Raw genomic sequence first — 22,067 nt, forward strand, 5'->3', positions numbered from 1 at the left:
AGCTTAGATGTTTTGGGGCGGGTCACAGGATCAGGTGGTTTGGGTGAGTAATTCGGTGGATTACCTGTGGGGTCACAGGATCAGGTGGTTTGGGTGAGTAATTCGGTGGATTACCTTTGGGGTGGATTACCTGTGGGGTGGATTACCTGTGGGGTCGTAGTACACTGCGCCTGCGAAGTGCTTGATCCCAAAGTGGATGTCGTGGTCACTCTTTGAGGCGATGTAGATGCTGCTTTTTTTGTGCACCTGGTTGATCTTGGTCAGCATGGTGATGTCTGTGCCCTGCGGGGGAGAAGAGAAGATGAGCAGAACGGTCTGACGAGGAGGGAAGCAGCACACGTGAGAACACACAGGTTCTGTCCACACGTCAGAACACACAGGTTCTGTCCACACGTGAGAACACACAGGTTCTGTCCACACGTGAGAACACACAGGTTCTGTCCACACGTCAGAACACACAGGTTCTGTCCACACGTCAGAACACACAGGTTCTCCTCACACGTCAGAACACACAGGTTCTCCTCACACGTCAGAACACACAGGTTCTCTCACACGTGAGAACACACAGGTTCTGTCCACACGTCAGAACACACAGGTTCTGTCCACACGTCAGAACACACAGGTTCTGTCCACACGTGAGAACACACAGGTTCTGTCCACACGTCAGAACACACAGGTTCTGTCCACACGTGAGAACACACAGGTTCTATCCACACGTCAGAACACACAGGTTCTCTCCACACGTGAGAACACACAGGTTCTGTCCACACGTCAGAACACACAGGTTCTGACCACACGTCAGAACACACAGGTTCTGTCCACACGTCAGAACACACAGGTTCTCCTCACACGTCAGAACACACAGGTTCTCTCCACACGCCAGAACACACAGGTTCTCTCCAAACTAGATTTGGAGGTGAAAGAGTAGGATCCAATGTAATTTTTTTTGTCCCAGTGTTGTTTACCATTTACATTATTCATCTGTCTTACTGAATCAAAATGACTAATGCCTGAACTCTGGAAACCATGTCAGCCATGTTGTGGATGACATAAAGATATCACAGCACTTCCCTATCACAGACAGTTAAAGATCGTCATGGATACGATAGCGAGCAGTTTAAAGATATCCCAGCACTTCCCTATCACAGACAGTGAAGATCGTCATGGATACGACAGCGAGCAGTTTAAAGATATCCAAGCACTTCCCTATCACAGACAGTTAAAGATCGTCATGGATACGACAGCGAGCAGTTTAAAGATATCCCAGCACTTCCCTATCACAGACAGTGAAGATGCGCCATGGATACACATAGCCAGCATGAAAGATATCCCAGCACTTCCCTATCATAGACAGTGTAGATCGTCATGGATACGACAGTAATCAGATACATGTCTCAACTGCACCCTTGTCCTGTTTGGAGGCCGCCAGGCTTATAAAATCATGTGTCTACAATCAATGATATAGCGGCCATTTTGGAAATAAAAGAACAATGAAAAGATGATGTCATTAGATGGAACGCAGGTTGAAAGGTTTATTTGTGTGGATTTGCAATGAGGAAAATAAATACAATGATTTTATTGCAGTACTGGATAAATAATCTTTCATGGAGTATCCTGCTTCAATATTAACAGGCTTCTATAGAGTTTCTCATGCACTTTTTTCTCAAGGATCTTTGTTAGGTTTGGTTTGAAAAAAAAGCATAAAGACACATTCAATAGAATAGTTTTTCACTGAGTTCTAACCAAATTAACATATGTATGTTGCTCTGGAAAAGCATCTGCTAAATAAATTAATAAATGAAACAAAAAGGCTCTCCTAGGCGATGAGGGACAGGATTTTCATTGGCTCTAGAACGAGTTCTAACCTTGGGAAAGTGGCTCTCCTCGTCGATGATAGACAGGATGCTCATTGGCTTTAGAATGAGTTCTAACCTTGGGAAAGTGGCTTTAGAACGAGTTCTAACCTTGGAAAAGTGGCTCTCCTCGTCGATGAGGGACAGAAAGTTCATTGGCTTTAGAACAAGTTCTAACCTTGGGAAAGTGTCTCTAGAACGAGTTCTAACCTTGGGAAAGTGGCTCTCCTCATCGATGAGGGACAGGATGTTCATGGGCTTGACGGCCAGCAGGTCCAGTGTGGGCTGGTTGTCGGTGAAGACGATGCGTTGCCAGGAGATGTCCTCCAGCGTGTACTCCTCCTGCTCCAACTTGAAGACGTGCCGCACGAAAAACTGCTGCAACTGCTCGTTGGCGAAATTGATGCACAGCTGCTCAAAGCTGCAAGGGAACATGGGAACATGGGAACACGGCTCTCGTTAACTTGTGAAAATGGCTTCCTAAGTATCCTGATTAGCCACTCTGCCACCCTGGTGTTTGCCTTCCCTCACCCTATGTAACTCTCTGGGTAAGATCACATGCATGTTAACATCTAGCGGTAAAAAATAAAACGTTATACATCTCTACAAAACAGATCTGGTATGATTACTAATCCGTCTCATTACGAAAATGCGCCCTTACTGATTCTGAAGTTTCAAAGATGGGAAAAATCTAGTCTCCCCATCACAGAGGCAATGCCTAAAATTGTTCACTATCTTATCCTATCACCTCAGACCCTCAGACTAGTAGTAGTAGCAGTAGCAGTAGTAGTCGTATTAGCAGTAGTAGTAGTAGTAGTAGTAGCAGCAGTAGTAGCAGTAGTAGCATTAGTAGTAGTAGTAGTAGTAGTAGTTCCTACAAAGACCTTCACTGTTCACTGCATTGACTAGGTCACCTCTCAAACTGTGGAATAGTGTTGTCTGTATGTATGTCAATTCAGCATTTTTTTGTGTGCAAATATTGGTGAAATCACAGCAAAAATATAGGAAAAGGTGCGAGGGCTCGAGGGGATTGACCGCAGCATGGCCTGTGGTTGGGAGACGAGAAAAGAGAGGGAAAAGTCCGCAACACCAGTATATGCTCCCACCAGTTATATTTTATCACCGTGACGTTTCGGGCCAACTCGTCTGATGAAGGGCTTGAGTTGGCCCGAAACGTCACGGTAATAAAATATAACTTTTTCTCAAGTGTTTTGTCCAGCACCCAAGATCAGATTTAGATGTGCATGCGTTTTATCCTCTTTACATTGTGGTTGGGAGACACCTCACCTGTTTGTGACGAAATTCTCAAAGCCGAAGATGTCCAGGAGGCCAATGGACTGGTAGCCCGTGCCCATCCCCTGGGTTGGAGCTTTGTGAATGGCCACGTTAATCTTCTCAAACAGCCACAAGAACATTTTGGTGTAAATGGCCTAAAAGAAATGCATGTGTTAACTACGAGGGCTGCTTGACGCACACACACGTACAAACACAAACACACACACACACACATGCACACACACACACTGACATTCACACACTGACATTGTGCATGTGTGTGGTGTGTGTGTGTCTGTGCGGCGTGCGTGTGGTGTGTGTGTGTGTGTATGTGTGTGTGTTTGTGTGTGCGTGTGTGTGTTTGTGTGTGTGTCTGTGCATGTGTGTTTGTGTGTGTGTGTGTCTGTGCCTGTGTGTGTGTGTGTGTGTGAGAGTGTGTGTGTGAGAGAGAGAGTATCTCTGTTTGTCTGCATGTACAGTATACAAATGTGGGTATGTGGTGAGTGTTTCTTGGACCTTGACGAAGGCGTCTCTTGTGTCTCTGGCCTGCTCAGAACTCAGAGGTTTAGAAACTCGCTCCCGATTGGTTGAGAATGTTCGTCTGGTAAGACTGGCGTCCAGACTGTCAGTGTCCACCTGAGAAACAACACAAACACCATGATTACACACACACACACACACACACACACCCCAGGCAGTGTCCACCTGAGAGACAACAAACATTTCCATTCATATTGAAAAATGACACAATCTGACCCATGGACCATGGTACACAAGCACATCAGACCATAATCTCATCACTCCTCCCTGCAGCTGTTTTTTTACTCTTTCTTCGGCAACTCAGCAACCTGCAATTGCCTTCGACAATTTGGACAGAACATATACAAGCACTATTTTTCAAATAATTTCATCGTCTATCGGGTTTATCCAATATTTGTTGCATTTATGATGAACTCCAAAGTAAGTTTATGACACTGTCCCAGAGCTTGACCTTTGCTTGTCTCAGTGGTGTGACTTTTATAGGGAAACATTACTAGCTCGGCCTTTGTGTAAAACGACACACTACCATTAACAGTTAGCCACATTATCGCTAACCGCGGCAGTTTCCGCTCTACTGGTTCAGTGGCACTGTTAGTCTGAGGAGCTCATGACCAGTTTAGGGCAGTCACACACACACGTGTTGCGGGAGATTGTATAACATTTGTGTCAGGCGTCAGGGTGCCGCTATCAACATGCGGGAAACTCACGAAACTTCCGATGACGAGTTTAGGTCAGTCACACATGCTCCCTGCTGCGGGGAGGGTTTAGGAAATACAAACAAATTTAACAAAATATTAACACACCCTGGGCCAGATGTACGTACATTTGTGAACGTAGTGTTATCAGCGTCATGAACACACCGCAGATTGTGAACGCTGTCAGACCCAAGTTTCCATCGTATTTATCAATCGTTCCATCCTGAGTGTAAACTGCGCCTTTCTCTGCCCTTCTCCGCCCATAAACGCAATTTACGAACGTCCACAACTGAATGGCAGCGCCTACATATAAGCGCAGTTGAATGAAGTTAACTGATGACAACATTAAAAAGAATCAAACGTTTAGCGATCATGAAATAATACCATACATGATAAGATGTAAACAAGCAGGGAGATAATGAAGATCAGTAGTTTTACTCAAACTACTTGTGCACGTAGGCTATGGAAGATTGGTCAAATCTAGCAAGTAGGAAAGTTTAAGTGAATGACGTGAAAGTGAAAGTAAGACATGCGAAAGGCCAACGAAAGTTAAGGTTGCTTTTGGTAGTACAAATACTTTCACCACAAAAACTGGTGCTCTAAATAGCGATTCTGTTGTCTTTGAATGGTTCTCTTATTGACGCATTGAACTGCAATTTGGATTAACACCTGCTTTTACAAGGCGGAAGTATTTAGGCGCAGAATAGACATGAGCTTTCAGGAGCAGTCTTTGTACATACCGCGGAATAGATAATTAGGCGCTCTTTACTCTTCCCCAGAGTATGTTAAAGTATCTGAAAGAACTCTCAGTAGCTCCGTCAGAGTATGTTAAAGTATCTCAGAGAACTCTCAGTAGCTCCGTGTCCCGCACTTACAGACTTATGAACAGTTTTTATCCATGTGCCATAAAAGAACTGAACACTAGCAAATAATGGTGCAATAGCAGTCTTTCTGCAAATACAAATGTGCAATATCTGACTTGTATTATTATTTTTAGCGTTTTTATCCTTTGTCTTTATAAGGGTACTGTTATTGTGTACCACTGAGGGTGAGATGCAGAAAATCATAGTACAGTTGCAGTCCAATGACAATAAAACATATTCTATTCTATTCTATTCTATTCTATTCTATTCTATTCTATTCTACTCTATTCTATTCTATTCTATTCTATTCTATCTCAGTCCGAGTATGTTAAAGTATCTGAAGTGTTGCCTGAAGAATGTGAATTGGCAGGGAGGGCAGTGGGAAGACATGCGATGAGCTTGCAACAGATAAGATTAGATAAGATAAGGTGGAGGAGGTGTGGTGCAGTGGAAGACGAGGGAAGGGATTGTTTGTTTGTGTGTGTGAGATAAAGAGGGAGAGAGAGAGAGAGAGACACTGAGAGAGAGAAAAAGTGTGTGTGTGTGTATGTGTGTTTGAGAGGGAGAGAGAGAGAGTGTGTGTATGTGTGTGTGTGTGTATGAGAGAGAGAGAGAGAGAGAGTGTGTGAGAGAGAGACAGAGAGAGAGAGAAAGTGTGTGTGTGTGTGTGTGTGGACACATGCTAAAGGTGAGGGTGAGCTGAAGCCGGAGCATGACAGATAAATCCTGGTGACGGTGATGACAGTCCTCCCTGCTGAGTCACCTGGAGAGGAGGCCCGTGCTGTAAGGTGTTGCCTTTATTCACACTGAGGAAAGTCCATCATGGACTGAGGCCTTTCCACTGCACTTTTACACTTTTGTGCACTTCTGCACTCGGCATAGCCCTAAAGGAACAATAATTATTAAAAATGTCTTCATTTTTCAGTCAACCGAAGTCACTCTAAACTGTGTTGTGTTTTGTTGCTTGGGTGTGAGTCCCTCAACCACCCCAAAAGAAGAAGTCATAGGACTGCCTTACTACTGACTACCACACCAAAGAAGAAGACATAGGACTGCCTACCGACTACCACACCAAAGAAGAAGACATAGGAGTGCCTCACTCTGCTTTGTTGGGAGTCTCCCCTGATGGTTTTGAATGAAGGGATGATATATACCTTCTACAAATCCTTCTTGCTGCAGCCATTAAGGGTATCACTGTAATGGGCTGAAGCCCACTGTTCCAACACTTCAGTGGTGGAGGGAGCGGGTGTAGGGGCTCTATGGCATGGCATACTAAAAATGTTTTTAAAGAAGAGAGCGATCACCCCCTGCCCCACCCTCTTTTTTTCTTTTGAAGTCCAGTCATTGTAATAGATGCTTCATTATCTTACCATGTATGTCCATGCTGACTGTCTACGATTAATAAAAAAAATAAGTAAAAAAAAGGACTGCCTCACTACCGACTACCACACCAAAGAAGAACACATAGAACTGCCTCACTACCGACTACCACACCAAAGAAGAACACATAGAACTGCCCCACTAACACTACCACACCAAAGAGAACACATAGAGACTGCCTCACTACCGACTACCACACCAAAGAAGAACACATAGGACTGCCTCACTACCGACTACCACACCAAAGAAGAACACATAGAACTGCCTCACTACCGACTACCACACCAAAGAAGAACACATAGGACTGCCTCACTACCGACTACCACACCAAAGAAGAACACATAGGACTGCCTCACTACCGACTACCACACCAAGAGAACACATGGGACTGCCTCACTACCGACTACCACACCAAGAGAACACATGGGACTGCCTCACTACCGACTACCACGCAAAGAGAACACATGGGACTGCCTCACTGCAGGCTACCACACCAAGAGAACACATGGGACTGCCTCACTACCGACTACCACCCCAAAGAAGAACACATAGAACTGCCTCACTCTACCGACTACCACACCAAAGAAGAACACATAGAACTGCCTCACTACCGACTACCACACCAAAGAAGAACACATAGGACTGCCTCACTACCGACTACCACACCAAAGAAGAACACATAGAACTGCCTCACTACCGACTACCACACCAAAGAAGAACACATAGAACTGCCTCACTACCGACTACCACACCAAAGAAGAACACATAGAACTGCCTCACTACCGACTACCACACCAAAGAAGAACACAGAACTGCCTCACTACCGACTACCACACCAAGGAAGAACACATAGAACTGCCTCACTACCGACTACCACACCAAAGAAGAACACATAGAACTGCCTCACTCTACCGACTACCACACCAAAGAAGAACACATAGAACTGCCTTACTACTGACTACCAGCAGCTTGGCAGACATGGTGAAGTGTGTGTGTGTGTGTGTGTGTGTGTGTGTGTGTGTGTGGGGTTAGATGGCTGATGACTACCTACCTCCAGCAGCTTGGCAGACATGGTGAAGTGTGTGTGTGGGGTTAGATGGCTGATGACTACCTACCTCCAGCAGCTTGGCAGACATGGTGAAGTGTGTGTGTGGGGTTAGATGGCTGATGACTACCTACCTCCAGCAGCTTGGCAGACATGGTGAAGTGTGTGTGTGGGGTTAGATGGCTGATGACTACCTACCTCCAGCAGCTTGGCAGACATGGTGAAGTGTGTGTGTGGGGTTAGATGGCTGATGACTACCTACCTCCAGCAGCTTGGCAGACATGGTGAAGTGTGTGTGTGGGGTTAGATGGCTGATGACTACCTACCTCCAGCAGCTTGGCAGACATGGTGAAGTGTGTGTGTGGGGTTAGATGGCTGATGACTACCTACCTCCAGCAGCTTGGCAGACATGGTGAAGTGTGTGTGTGGGGTTAGATGGCTGATGACTACCTACCTCCAGCAGCTTGGCAGACATGGTGAAGTGTGTGTGTGGGGTTAGATGGCTGATGACTACCTACCTCCAGCAGCTTGGCAGACATGGTGAAGTGTGTGTGTGGGGTTAGATGGCTGATGACTACCTACCTCCAGCAGCTTGGCAGACATGGTGAAGTGTGTGTGTGGGGTTAGATGGCTGATGACTACCTACCTCCAGCAGCTTGGCAGACATGGTGAAGTGTGTGTGTGGGGTTAGATGGCTGATGACTACCTACCTCCAGCAGCTTGGCAGACATGGTGAAGTGTGTGTGTGGGGTTAGATGGCTGATGACTACCTACCTCCAGCAGCTTGGCAGACATGGTGAAGTGTGTGTGTGGGGTTAGATGGCTGATGACTACCTACCTCCAGCAGCTTGGCAGACATGGTGAAGTGTGTGTGTGGGGTTAGATGGCTGATGACTACCTACCTCCAGCAGCTTGGCAGACATGGTGAAGTGTGTGTGTGGGGTTAGATGGCTGATGACTACCTACCTCCAGCAGCTTGGCAGACATGGTGAAGTGTGTGTGTGGGGTTAGATGGCTGATGACTACCTACCTCCAGCAGCTTGGCAGACATGGTGAAGTGTGTGTGTGGGGTTAGATGGCTGATGACTACCTACCTCCAGCAGCTTGGCAGACATGGTGAAGTGTGTGTGTGGGGTTAGATGGCTGATGACTACCTACCTCCAGCAGCTTGGCAGACATGGTGAAGTGTGTGTGTGGGGTTAGATGGCTGATGACTACCTACCTCCAGCAGCTTGGCAGACATGGTGAAGTGTGTGTGTGGGGTTAGATGGCTGATGACTACCTACCTCCAGCAGCTTGGCAGACATGGTGAAGTGTGTGTGTGGGGTTAGATGGCTGATGACTACCTACCTCCAGCAGCTTGGCAGACATGGTGAAGTGTGTGTGTGGGGTTAGATGGCTGATGACTACCTACCTCCAGCAGCTTGGCAGACATGGTGAAGTGTGTGTGTGGGGTTAGATGGCTGATGACTACCTACCTCCAGCAGCTTGGCAGACATGGTGAAGTGTGTGTGTGGGGTTAGATGGCTGATGACTACCTACCTCCAGCAGCTTGGCAGACATGGTGAAGTGTGTGTGTGGGGTTAGATGGCTGATGACTACCTACCTCCAGCAGCTTGGCAGACATGGTGAAGTGTGTGTGTGGGGTTAGATGGCTGATGACTACCTACCTCCAGCAGCTTGGCAGACATGGTGAAGTGTGTGTGTGGGGTTAGATGGCTGATGACTACCTACCTCCAGCAGCTTGGCAGACATGGTGAAGTGTGTGTGTGTGTGTGGGGTTAGATGGCTGATGACTACCTACCTCCAGCAGCTTGGCAGACATGGTGAAGTGTGTGTGTGGGGTTAGATGGCTGATGACTACCTACCTCCAGCAGCTTGGCAGACATGGTGAAGTGTGTGTGTGGGGTTAGATGGCTGATGACTACCTACCTCCAGCAGCTTGGCAGACATGGTGAAGTGTGTGTGTGGGGTTAGATGGCTGATGACTACCTACCTCCAGCAGCTTGGCAGACATGGTGAAGTGTGTGTGTGTGTGTGTGTGTGGGGTTAGATGGCTGATGACTACCTACCTCCAGCAGCTTGGCAGACATGGTGAAGTGTGTGTGTGTGTGTGTGTGGGGTTAGATGGCTGATGACTACCTACCTCCAGCAGCTTGGCAGACATGGTGAAGTGTGTGTGTGGGGTTAGATGGCTGATGACTACCTACCTCCAGCAGCTTGGCAGACATGGTGAAGTGTGTGTGTGTGTGGGGTTAGATGGCTGATGACTACCTACCTCCAGCAGCTTGGCAGACATGGTGAAGTGTGTGTGTGGGGTTAGATGGCTGATGACTACCTACCTCCAGCAGCTTGGCAGACATGGTGAAGTGTGTGTGTGTGTGTGTGGGGTTAGATGGCTGATGACTACCTACCTCCAGCAGCTTGGCAGACATGGTGAAGTGTGTGTGTGGGGTTAGATGGCTGATGACTACCTACCTCCAGCAGCTTGGCAGACATGGTGAAGTGTGTGTGTGTGTGTGTGGGGTTAGATGGCTGATGACTACCTACCTCCAGCAGCTTGGCAGACATGGTGAAGTGTGTGTGTGGGGTTAGATGGCTGATGACTACCTACCTCCAGCAGCTTGGCAGACATGGTGAAGTGTGTGTGTGTGTGTGTGTGTGTGTGTGTGTGTGTGTGCATGTGTGTGTGTGTGGGGTTAGATGGCTGATGACTACCTACCTCCAGCAGCTTGGCAGACATGGTGAAGTGTGTGTGTGGGGTTAGATGGCTGATGACTACCTACCTCCAGCAGCTTGGCAGACATGGTAAAGTGTGTGTGTGTGTGGGGTTAGATGGCTGATGACTACCTACCTCCAGCAGCTTGGCAGACATGGTGAAGTGTGTGTGTGGGGTTAGATGGCTGATGACTACCTACCTCCAGCAGCTTGGCAGACATGGTGAAGTGTGTGTGTGGGGTTAGATGGCTGATGACTACCTACCTCCAGCAGCTTGGCAGACATGGTGAAGTGTGTGTGTGGGGTTAGATGGCTGATGACTACCTACCTCCAGCAGCTTGGCAGACATGGTGAAGTGTGTGTGTGTGTGTGTGTGTGGGGTTAGATGGCTGATGGCTGCGTACCTCCAGCAGCAGCGAACATGGTGAAGTGTGTGTGTGTGGGGTTAGATGGCTGATGACTACCTACCTCCAGCAGCTTGGCTTGAACATGGTAAAGTGTGTGTGTGTGTGTGTGGGGGTCAGATGGCTAATGGCTATCTACCTCCAGCAGCTTGGCAGACATGGTGAAGTGGTTAGAGGCTGAAATGTTACTGCTGTCCATGTTGTCCAGGATAGAGCCTACAGCAGCAGGGAACAGACATAGCTAGAGTCACACACACACACACACATACACTTCACAAAAAGTTTCCATCTTCCTTTAAGTAGGTCTTGATATAAAATAAAATAATGATTTACTTCTTGTTTATAGTTTGCTACACATAACCAAATAATAAACAATAGGCTTACAGTTAAACATGTTTATTCCTGCTTAGCAAGTTCATACCAGTTAAATTGGTGACATGTTTATTTACTTGAGAACTTATGTAAACTCAGATAGATGAAATCTATTTATTAGTGGCAAGCTGCCAATAACCACAAATACACACACACACACACACACACACACACACACATACACACACACAAATACACACACACACACACACACACACACACACACATACACACACACACACACAAATACAAATACACACACACACACACACACACACACACACACACACACACACACACACACACACACACACACACACACACACACACACACACACACACACACACACACACACATACACACACATACACACTCACCTTGGAAATCTATGTTGCCCATGTGAAGGATGGCAGTTTAAGCAGTTTAAAAATTTCCCAGCAGTCTCAGTCACCAAAGGTGAGGATCTTCAGTCTTGGGATGGGATAATTGTAGTCAGCAGTCATCTTTTGCCTCACAGCTGATACAACGGCTCTGCAACACACACACACACACACACACACACACACACACACACACACACACACAAAACAGGGTTAAGAATGTTATGTTATCTATTATGAAATCTATTAAGTTAGAGATTACAAGCTATGCATTAAAATAGTTTTACTAATATTACATTCAGATCCCTTCAAATCCCTTTTATTGAAGTGCAATTTAATCACATAGTGTTTGCCAGTATCTGTAATGGAACAATAACAATTACGTTTGTTTTGTAGTTTAAATTTGTAACTCCATCACATGAAACTAGTGCTTCCCCAACTCTGCTCGTACATTGCGTAATATCATCTAATCTTAACCTGGTGTTTGATGTGTTCTCTCTATTAATTAGCATCATTTAATCTTAATCTAGTGTTTGATGTGATTTCTCTATTGCGTAGCATCATCTAATTTTAATCTGGTGTTTGATGTGTTCTCTCTATTGCGTAATATCATCTAATCTTAATCTGCTGTGTTCTCTCTATTGCATAGCATCGTCTAATCTTAATCTGGTGTTTGATGTGTTCTGCCCGCACTCTTGTGACGTCTTTTGTCTGCACTGAAGTAGTCGTGTTCACGGCTAGATCCTCTCTCTCTTCTCCTTGTCCTCTCTGCCACGGCAGGTGTCGTCTGTGCCATACGCAGGCTTTTGTACACTAACTGGAGATGTTGCAGGAGTGGGCTGAACTTTATAAAGGTGTTACATGTTGTAGAGACCTCATAAAGGTGCTGTAAGTGTACTTCACAGAGATATGTTATGTATGATAATATTATTTGTGTGGCCTACTGCTTGCAGGTAGCTGTAGTCCTCTGGCTTGCCCAGGGAGAGAATTTTCTTCTGATCCTTCGGAAGCCCCAGCAGGAGGCAGTAGAAGATGTGGTAGTTACGCTCGTTTGGGGCCTGTAAAGAAAGTAAGTGACCATTATCGACCTTGATCACGTCGCTCATCACTGGTACGATATTCTTTTAATGTTCCTTTACCTGATAGTCATCACATCATCTGTAGCTAGCTACTCATTACAGTAAGCATTCAACTACATTTGAAAAGAAAAGATGACACAAAACCGACTGAACATCCTGTCATCTATCCTTGCTCCCAGACCCGACTCCAAATGTTGTTCACCAAATTCCAGCCTTGTGTCAAATTGATGACTAAAAATTCTTTATTGCCGATGTACAAAACAAATTTCCGCAACATTTCCTACATAAATAAATACATTTCAATTGAACATTTCCGTTAAATAAATAAATAGCCTGTCTTATATAATTTTACTAGATTATCTAGGCTATATCATCAATTCACGCTGATTGTGACATTGGACGAAAGCATCCACTAAGGACTTTAAACGTAAACTTCTGCAGCTCAAGTGCCACCATAGAGGGAGCATGTATTATATTAGCCTACCTGGTGACAGACACGAGACTTCTCCAGCAGATATTGCTCCATGTGAGCGCCTTCGATCACCCCTTTCTTGTTGAAGAAGATCTCCACGTACTTCCCAAAGCGGCTGGAGTTGTCGTTGCGGATGGTTTTGGCATTACCAAAAGCTACAAGATAGAATAGCAGGACATGCAGTGAATTCCTGAACGTCTAACATCAGGGCCTGTGCATATTAGATAAGAAAAATGCTATGACACGTCATGAGATTCATCAGGGGCTGTGCATATTAGATCTAAGAAAAAAATACTATGACACGTCATCCGATTCATCAGGGCCTGTGCATATTAGATAAGAAAAATGCTATGACACGTCATGAGATTCATCAGGGCCTGTGCATATTAGATCTAAGAAAAAAATGCTATGACACGTCATGCGATTCACAGGACTCATAACTAAAACCAAAAGTAAATTTGATAGGTATTTAGCAGACACTTTTATCCAAAGCAACAGATTTTCAATGGCAGGTTTTGGGACTTGGTGTGTGGTACACAGTGGATGTGAGGTGTATACTTTGGGAATGCAAATGATTTGCATTTGAGACAAAGAGGAGACCCAGGTGAGAAGCATTTAAGAGATCGGGGAGATGTATACTAAATGCATGTGAGACAGATTGGGGGATGTATATTATATGCATGTGAGACATGGTGGAGACCCAGGGGAGATGTCTTGAGGTGTAAGTGAGATGTATGCAGGTGGAGCGTTATAGGATGTGGTTGTGAGGTGTGTGTGAGGTGTAAGTGAGATGTATGCAGGTGGAGCGTTATAGGATGTGGTTGTGAGGTGTGTGTGAGGTGTAAGTGAGATGTATGCAGGTGGAGCGTTATAGGATGTGGTTATAAGTGAGGTGTGTGTGAGGTGTAAGTGAGATGTATGCAGGTGGAGCGTTATAGGATGTGGTTACAAGTGAGGTGTGTGTGAGATGAAAGTGAGATGTATGCAAGTGCAGCGTTATAGAATGTGGTTGTGAGGTGTGTGTGAGGTGTAAGTGAGATGTATGCAGGTGGAGCGTTACCCTCCAGGATGGAGTTATAGGTGAGGTGTATGTGAGGTGTATGTGAGGTGTACATGTATTTGAGTTCAAGTTCAAGTGTATGGGGTCGGGGTGTGTGTTTGTGTGTGTGTGTGTGTGTGTGTGTGTTGGGGGTGGGGTAATGGTGTGTGTGTGGGGTGGCTGGTGTGTGTATGGGGGGTAATGGAGTATGTGGGGAGGGGGGGTGATGAAAAGGTGTGTGTGTAGAGCTGTATGTGAAGTGTGTGTGTATGTGAGGTGTGTGTGTATGTGAGGTGTATGTGAGGTGTATTTGAGCGTTGCCCTCCAGGATGGAGTTATATGTGAGGTGTGTGTGTATGTGAGGTGTGTGTGTATGTGAGGTGTGTGTGTATGTGAGGCGTGTGTGTATGTGAGGTGTATGTGAGGTGTAATTGAGCTTTACCCTCTAGGATGGGGTTTGCCTCGAGGATCTGCTGCTCGATCCAGGAGTGCTGTCCACTCACAGCGGCTAGGAACTGCAGCATCAGCTTAGTGCTCTCAGTTTTACCTGCACCAGACTCCCCACTGAGACACACGCATGCACACACACACACACACACACACACACACACACACACACACACACATGCACGCGCACACACACACACACACACACACACACACACACACATATAAGATATACACAGTACATGCATCAATTACAGACATATCACCTGGGGCCTCATGTACAAAGACTAAAATATTGTGTATGTGCAAACCTGGACAGTAGCGTACGCACAAAACAATTCTGATGTGTGAAACTGTGCGTACGCAGCATTCCGCACAGCTTTTCCTTGCACATCCCAATTAACGTGAAATGAAGCGTACATGCACGAGCACTCCACTCCACCTTCTCTCCTCCCTCACTCCACCTTCTCTCCTCCCTCACTCCACCTTCTCTCCTCCCTCAATCACGCTCATTTTAATATGCTAACTAGAAGGCCACCCAAGAGCGCAGACCTCCGCAAAGCCACAAAATGGCCCATCCCGTGTCATGTCACTTTTATATACATGTAGATACCTTCAAGTAAAGTGTCGCCAAAAAACAGTAGGAGTGGCAGAGTGTGGCAGTGGCTATTAGGGTCAGAGACCGTGGCAGATTCATTGGTCAGTCTGCAAGTAGGTGACAGGGTTGTGGAAATTGAACACCACTTTTCCATCAGAAACATATTTGTAAAAAGCATAGCTAGAATGATATAGAACATCGGAATATAGAATCAAAATAGTGTAGCTCAACAGGTAGCAATGCACACTATGATGCAGGAGACTGGGGTTCGATTCCTGGTCACTGCAGCCATTTTGAAGGTGCATTTCTCACAGCTAAACCAAGCTAGATAGAGATATACAGTATATAGAGAGATAGAAGGTTGGGCTTGTGGAACTATAGGCTACATGGTCCTCGCTTTAGATTGGGGGGCTGCAAAATTTAGTACAAGTAGGTAAGAAAGGTCTTATAAGCGTATTAGTTATCCACCTCTTTGTCTTATACACCATTAACAAGCATTAACAAGCTGCTTGTTAACACTTACAACTGTTAACAAATATGCTTGTAAGTAACTTAAAAGGCTGCTTATTAACACTTACAAGCAGCATGTTAACAGTTAGTTAATGTTATTAAAGGATAACAACAGTTAACCAACTGTTAGTAATTGTTAACTGCTTATTATGCACTGTTAATACCTAATAAGCACATGTTATTCTAAAGCGTTACCGAACATCCCGGCAAACGCATGAAGCCCACGAGTTGTATTGGCTGTTATTCTTCCTCTCCATTTCTCACACACACACACACACACACACACACACACACACGAAGTTGTATTGGCTGTTATTCTCCCTCTCCATTTCTCACACACACATTTGCCGATGGACCACAAGTTGCAATGTCTGTTATATAAACTCTCTCTCTCTCACACACACACACACACACACACACACACACACAGACCTGATGATGCAGCACTGGTTGGTGTGGTTGCGCCGCATGTTGAAGTAGCAGCTGTCGGCGATGGCGAACACATGGGGAGGTAACTCCCCTAGTTGGCGTCCATGGTAACGATGCACCTGCTCCGCCGTGTAGATGGGCAGCAGCTCATATGGGTTTACGGCCACCAATACAGAGCCTATGTATGTCTGAACACACACACACACACACACACACAAATGTTCCATCACAAATCCACACACACACAGAACCATCACAATCCACATATTATAGTCTATACACAAATATAAAGAACACACACAGACACAGGTCTTACATATAAAAGCCTTGTTTGTACACACACACACACACACAGGTCTTACATATATAAAGCCTTGTTTGTACACACACACACACACACACACACACACACACACACACACACACACACAGGTCTTACATATATAAAGCCTTGTTTGTACACACACACACACACACAGGTCTTACATATATAAAGCCTTGTTTGTGCCTCAGCTGAAGGTTCCGCAGCAGGCCAGCCTCGTTGAGGTCTCCCAGGCGAATCATGTCGGACACGCCCTCCACTGACGTAGGGTGCATCAGACTGACCGCACTGCCATTCCCATGGCTCAACACACGCTCCTATCAAACACACACACACACACACACACACACACACACACACACCATACACACACACACACACACACACACACACACACACACCCCCATACACATACACACACACACATACACACACACACACACACACACACACACACACACACACACACACACACACATAAAGTACATGATCTGTCAACACGTGCATAGTTCCACCAATATCTCCACCAGACACTCAAGTTCAAGAGAAGAGGCTGGAGGATTGCCCCTCTTATGTGCTCACTGGGACCTGGGTGGACTTGAGTGTGAGTGTGTGTGTGTGTGTGTGTGTGTGACAAGTGTTACACTTTTACAGTTTTCAACAGAATAGAATGAAGCTGTCAGAGGCAAAAGGCTTCAGGGTGGGCTTAGGGGTGAGTGTGTGTGAGAGTTTGAGTTTGTGTGTGTGCGTTTGTGTGCGTATGTGCGTGTGTGTGTATGTGCGTGTGTTTGTATGTGCGTGTGTGTGCGTGCATGTGTGTGTGTGTGCGCGTGTATGTGCGTGTGTGTGTATGTGCGTGTGTGTGCGTGCATGTGTGCGTGCATGTGTGCGCGCGTATATGTGTGTGTGCGTATGTGTAATGGCAGCATCTCTTACTTTGCCTGTGTCATCCACGACTATGCAGCTGTGAGCATCAACCTTCTTCACCCGAGCTCCAACGGCCACCCCGATATCAGAGTCCACCCAGACATTGTCCCCCTGAAACACACACACACACATGCACACACACACACATACATCAATATCAACCCAAATGCCCAACTGGCACAACTGTAATAAATGGTGTATTTTCAAGTGCTCATATTTTGTGTGTTTACGTTGTTGTTTGTAATATTAAGTTATACATATTGTGTATAAATCTTTACTTTATTGCCTTTATGCAGAGAGGACCACGGGTCAGATTCCAACTCTTGCGGCGCTTGGACCCTAAATGTGGTATGAACGTTGCAGCGGCTTGCTCCCCCATTAGTTTTCCTCTAGTACGCTGGTAGCTGTACCCTGCTGCAGCCTGTTAGCAGTACTGCTGGACAGTGGTATAGTTAGCTCATAGTGTCTGTGCTGTCTGTAGTGTCTGTGCTGTCTGTATGAGGATTATATCGGTACACAGTGAGTCCTTAGTTAGCTCATAGTGTCTGTGCTGTCTATATGAGGATTATATCGGTACACAGTGAGTCCTTAGTTAGCTCATAGTGTCTGTGCCGTCTGTATTGTCTGTGCTTTATGTATGAGGGTTATATCTGTACACAGAAGTCACGGTTTGGTTTACACCTGAGTTTGGACACTGCTCTGTAAACCCTTTAATACTGTCACACAGTCACACCTGACAGGTAAACCCTTTACTACTTTCACACAGTCACACCTGACAGGTAAACCCTTTAATACTGTCACACCTGACAGGTAAACCTTTTGATACTGTCACACATTCACAACCAACTCGAGAGCTTCTCACATCCTGCAGCTCAGCCAGGTAAACCCTTTAATACTGTCACACAGTCTCACCTGACAGGTAAATCCTTTAATACTGTCACACAGTCACACCTGACAGGTAAACCCTTTAATACTGTCACACATTCACAACCAACCCGAGAGCTTCTCACGTCTTGCCGTTCAGCCAGGTAAATCCTTTAATACTGTCACACAGTCTCACCTGACAGGTAAACCCTTTAATACTGTCACACAGTCACACCTGACATTCTAATGCTCCCACAACAGTCTTAAGTTATATTATATTTTTAGCCTTCAGACAGGATGAGGAAGCGATGACAGGACACGAGAGCGAGACCTGGTGGGTCCAGGAAATGACACGAGAGCGAGACCTAGTGGGTCCAGGAAATGACATGAGAGCGAGACCTAGTGGGTCCAGGAAATGACACGAGAGCGAGACCTAGTGGGTCCAGGAAATGACACGAGAGCGAGACCTGGTAGTGGGTCCAGGAAATGACACGAGAGCGAGACCTGGTAGTGGGTCCAGAAAATGACCTCAGGTCAGGCTCGAACCCGAACATGGTCACTGAGCCTGTTTATGATACGAGATGGCGACGCTAATGCTCTCCTCACTGCAAAAACACCACTGTGCTAAGTGTTATAAATCTTATGTTAAGATCAAAAACACTACTGTGCTAAGTGTTATTAATCTTACGTTAAGATCAAAAACACCACTGTTCTTATGTTAAGATAAAAAAAAAAACTATCTGGTATTGTTTTTAGTATGAAGAGACTTACTGTACAGCGCTCTCTCTCGAAAGATCATTTGACTTAATTTAATAGGAGTTTGACTTATTTCCAGGAGTCTTATCAAGACAAATTTACTCTGGCAGCCACATGTTTTTTAAGACAAATTTGCTTGACGCACTAGCAGACCATTTCTTCTTGTTTTTATGATGAGACGTCTTAATCAAATTAAATCAAACCCGACTAACACAGGACAGAGTGAGATATAAACAACACTAACTATTTGTTGAAGAGTATTTATCATAGAATCTTCTAAATATAAGTGAATATCAACATCAACATGATACTGATACCACCATTTTACCCTCCCAGTAGAGTAGCCTACACACTCTGAAGGTCAACACAGGACACTCGCTCCACTCATGTCCACAGGGCAATATAAAGGGAGTAGCCTGTACGCAATATATACCGGCAACGAGGCAGATCGCTGAAACCTGTGGTGTGGCATAGATTGCTCACTTTCGCTCTTCGTAACAGATGGGACTCAAGGACAGTGATTCACAAAGAATCTGATAATCAACCCAAGCCACATGAAGTGGTTATACAATGTAAGGGCTTTGGACATAAACTCAAATTCAAGCTCAATAAAGTTGAGATATGGGACAGTGATTCACAAAGAATCTGATAATCAACCCAAGCCACATTAAGTGGTTATACAATGTAAGGCACTTTGGACATAAACTCAAATTCAAGCTCAATAAAGTTGAGACAATGGAACAGTGATTAAAAAAAACATTCACCCACACCACATCAACTCAAATTCCAGCTCAACAAAGTTGGCTCAAAGACAACTCAAAATCCAGCCCTCTGACCCAATCTGAGCTAATCTTAGTCCAAATTCCACTCTAACTCAGTCCCCCCCAGAATGACCAGTATCCAATCATAAAGTAGGTGCTTGAAGAAATTACTTTTCATTCAGACAGCAGATTCTAGCAAAGGTGATACGTTAGGCTACTAGCAATATTATTGTACAGGTGCTACGTTAGGCTACTAGCAGTATAACTGTACAGGTGCTACGTTAGGCTACTAGCAGTATTACTGTACAGGTGCTATTGTACTCTGATCTCCAACAATGACACCCTGTAGTGAATGCTGGCTTTACCTTTGTCAAGAGGACCATAGTGACAGCCACTGATTATTGTGTAAGTCCTGGAAGTAGAGTAGCCGTGACAATAAACTAGTAGGAAAAGAAAAACCCTGAGGCATCAAGTGGAAAGAAGTCCAGGTGGAGAGGAATACTATGATTCCGAGTCTAATCTCATTTTCACGTCCAGGCGCAGAGCACTGGGGGTCAGATCTGAGATGTCTCTCCGTTTCCTTTGTCCGATTAGAGTGCACTCCCTGATCTTCTGGAGCGTTCCTTTGAGGCGTTGAGTGAAGCTGTTGGTGTTGGCCGTCTTGGAGTCCTGTCCATCAGCCGAGTGACTGATTCCCCCTCGGGCCTCTCTGTTGTCCAGGTGGAGTGGCCAACGCCCTGACGCTTGGCAACAGGGAAGCCTTTCCACCATCACATTTATGGCCCTTTGACTTTGCCCTGCAGGGCCAAAGACATCTGCAGTTCACACTGACACACAAAAGGAAGGTGCTTGTGTGTGTGTGTGTGTGTGTGTGTGTACTGTGTGTCTTTGTGTGTTTGTGTTTGTTTGTGTGTTTGTGTTTGTTTGTGTGTGTGTGTTTGTGTGTGTGTGTGTGTGTGTGTGTGTGTGTTTGTGTGTGTGAGTGTGTTAGTGTGTGTGTGTGTGTGTGTGTGTGTGAAAACATAGCATAATGTTTGTTTTTTCTGGATTTTGGATTTTCCTGGAATGTGACCAACCTGAAAGTCAAATCTTTTGTGTAGTATAGTCTTGTCATTTGAACCCGACAGAGATGTAACAAATGTAACAATTTGAAAAAAAAAGAATAATGATGAATGTTTTGAAGTATGCCATGAATCCTAATAAGAGTAAGACAACAAGAAACGTTTTCTTTAGATTCAAATCACTTTATTTGGCAATTTACAAGGTAATAATATTTTGACCACCATTTTGTTTTTTTCAGAACCTGCCACTATAAAACACCTTCATGTTTTAGGGGTTTTAAGTTTCACGTAAAAATCTACAACAGATAAAATGTAAATCGTAAATGTAATGTAAATCAGGATTCTAGGCCAAGTATACTTGCGTATACAAGGAATTTGGTCCCTGCATTTATCCCATCCATGAATTAGTGAAACACACACAGCACACAGTGAACACACAGTGAGGTGAAGCACACACTAACCCGGAGCAGTGAGCTGCCTGCTACAGCGGCGCTCGGGGAGCAGTGAGGGGTTAGGTGCCTTGCTCAAGGGCAGTTCAGCCATTCCTACTGGTCGGGGATTCCAAGCCCGAAGCCCTAACCAGTAGGCCACGACTATCTTAACATCATGGATGAATGATGTTAAGATACACACACAAACACACACACAGATAACTTGAAAACCAGTGCTGATCAGTAAACACACACACACACACACATACACACAGACCTTGACAACCAGTGCTGATCAGTGAACACACACACACACAGAGAGAACTTGAAAACCAGTGCTGATCCGTGAACACACACAGACACTCACATGCACACACACACACACACACACACACACACACACACACACACACACACACACACACACACACAGAGAACTTGAAAACCAGTGCTGATCAGTGAAAACATACACACACTGACACGCACACACACACACACACACACACACACACACACAAACACACACACACACACAGAGAAAACTAGTGCTGATCAGTGGGGATTATATCATCTGAGATTTCTATTGCTTCTGTAAACAGTGATATAGACTTGCATAATTAAAGCCATGAACACACACACAAGTGCACACAGACATCGACACACACACACACACACACACACACACACACACACACACACACACCTGTGGAAACACTTCTGTTTATGGCGTGATCTTTATCCCTGCCTCCACCCCAGTGTAAACTGTGTAAGATAAGGTTTGATTTCCAAGAAGGAACATCCCCTTTCAAGCACACATACAGACACACACACACACACACACACAC

General features: G+C 45.3%; 1 protein-coding gene across 1 annotated transcript in view; it reads right to left on the bottom strand.

The window, feature by feature from the left end:
- Nucleotides 1–20,453, bottom strand: part of LOC125298849 (unconventional myosin-VIIb-like) — a 57,966-nt gene extending 37,513 nt beyond the window's left edge. Inside the window, 15 exon segments of the mRNA XM_048249718.1 lie at nt 147–282; nt 2,064–2,274; nt 3,141–3,283; nt 3,645–3,764; nt 10,913–10,989; nt 11,524–11,560; nt 11,563–11,588; nt 12,220–12,343; nt 12,471–12,584; nt 13,090–13,232; nt 14,559–14,680; nt 16,104–16,288; nt 16,587–16,739; nt 17,359–17,460; nt 20,096–20,453. Coding sequence (XP_048105675.1) covers nt 147–282; nt 2,064–2,274; nt 3,141–3,283; nt 3,645–3,764; nt 10,913–10,989; nt 11,524–11,560; nt 11,563–11,588; nt 12,220–12,343; nt 12,471–12,584; nt 13,090–13,232; nt 14,559–14,680; nt 16,104–16,288; nt 16,587–16,739; nt 17,359–17,460; nt 20,096–20,113 — 1,711 coding nt within the window. The 5' untranslated portion in view covers nt 20,114–20,453.
- Between the last annotated feature and the right edge of the window lie 1,614 nt (nt 20,454–22,067).

This window comes from Alosa alosa, chromosome 8 (assembly GCF_017589495.1).
Source record: "Alosa alosa isolate M-15738 ecotype Scorff River chromosome 8, AALO_Geno_1.1, whole genome shotgun sequence".
NCBI classification, from domain to species: domain Eukaryota; kingdom Metazoa; phylum Chordata; class Actinopteri; order Clupeiformes; family Clupeidae; genus Alosa; species Alosa alosa.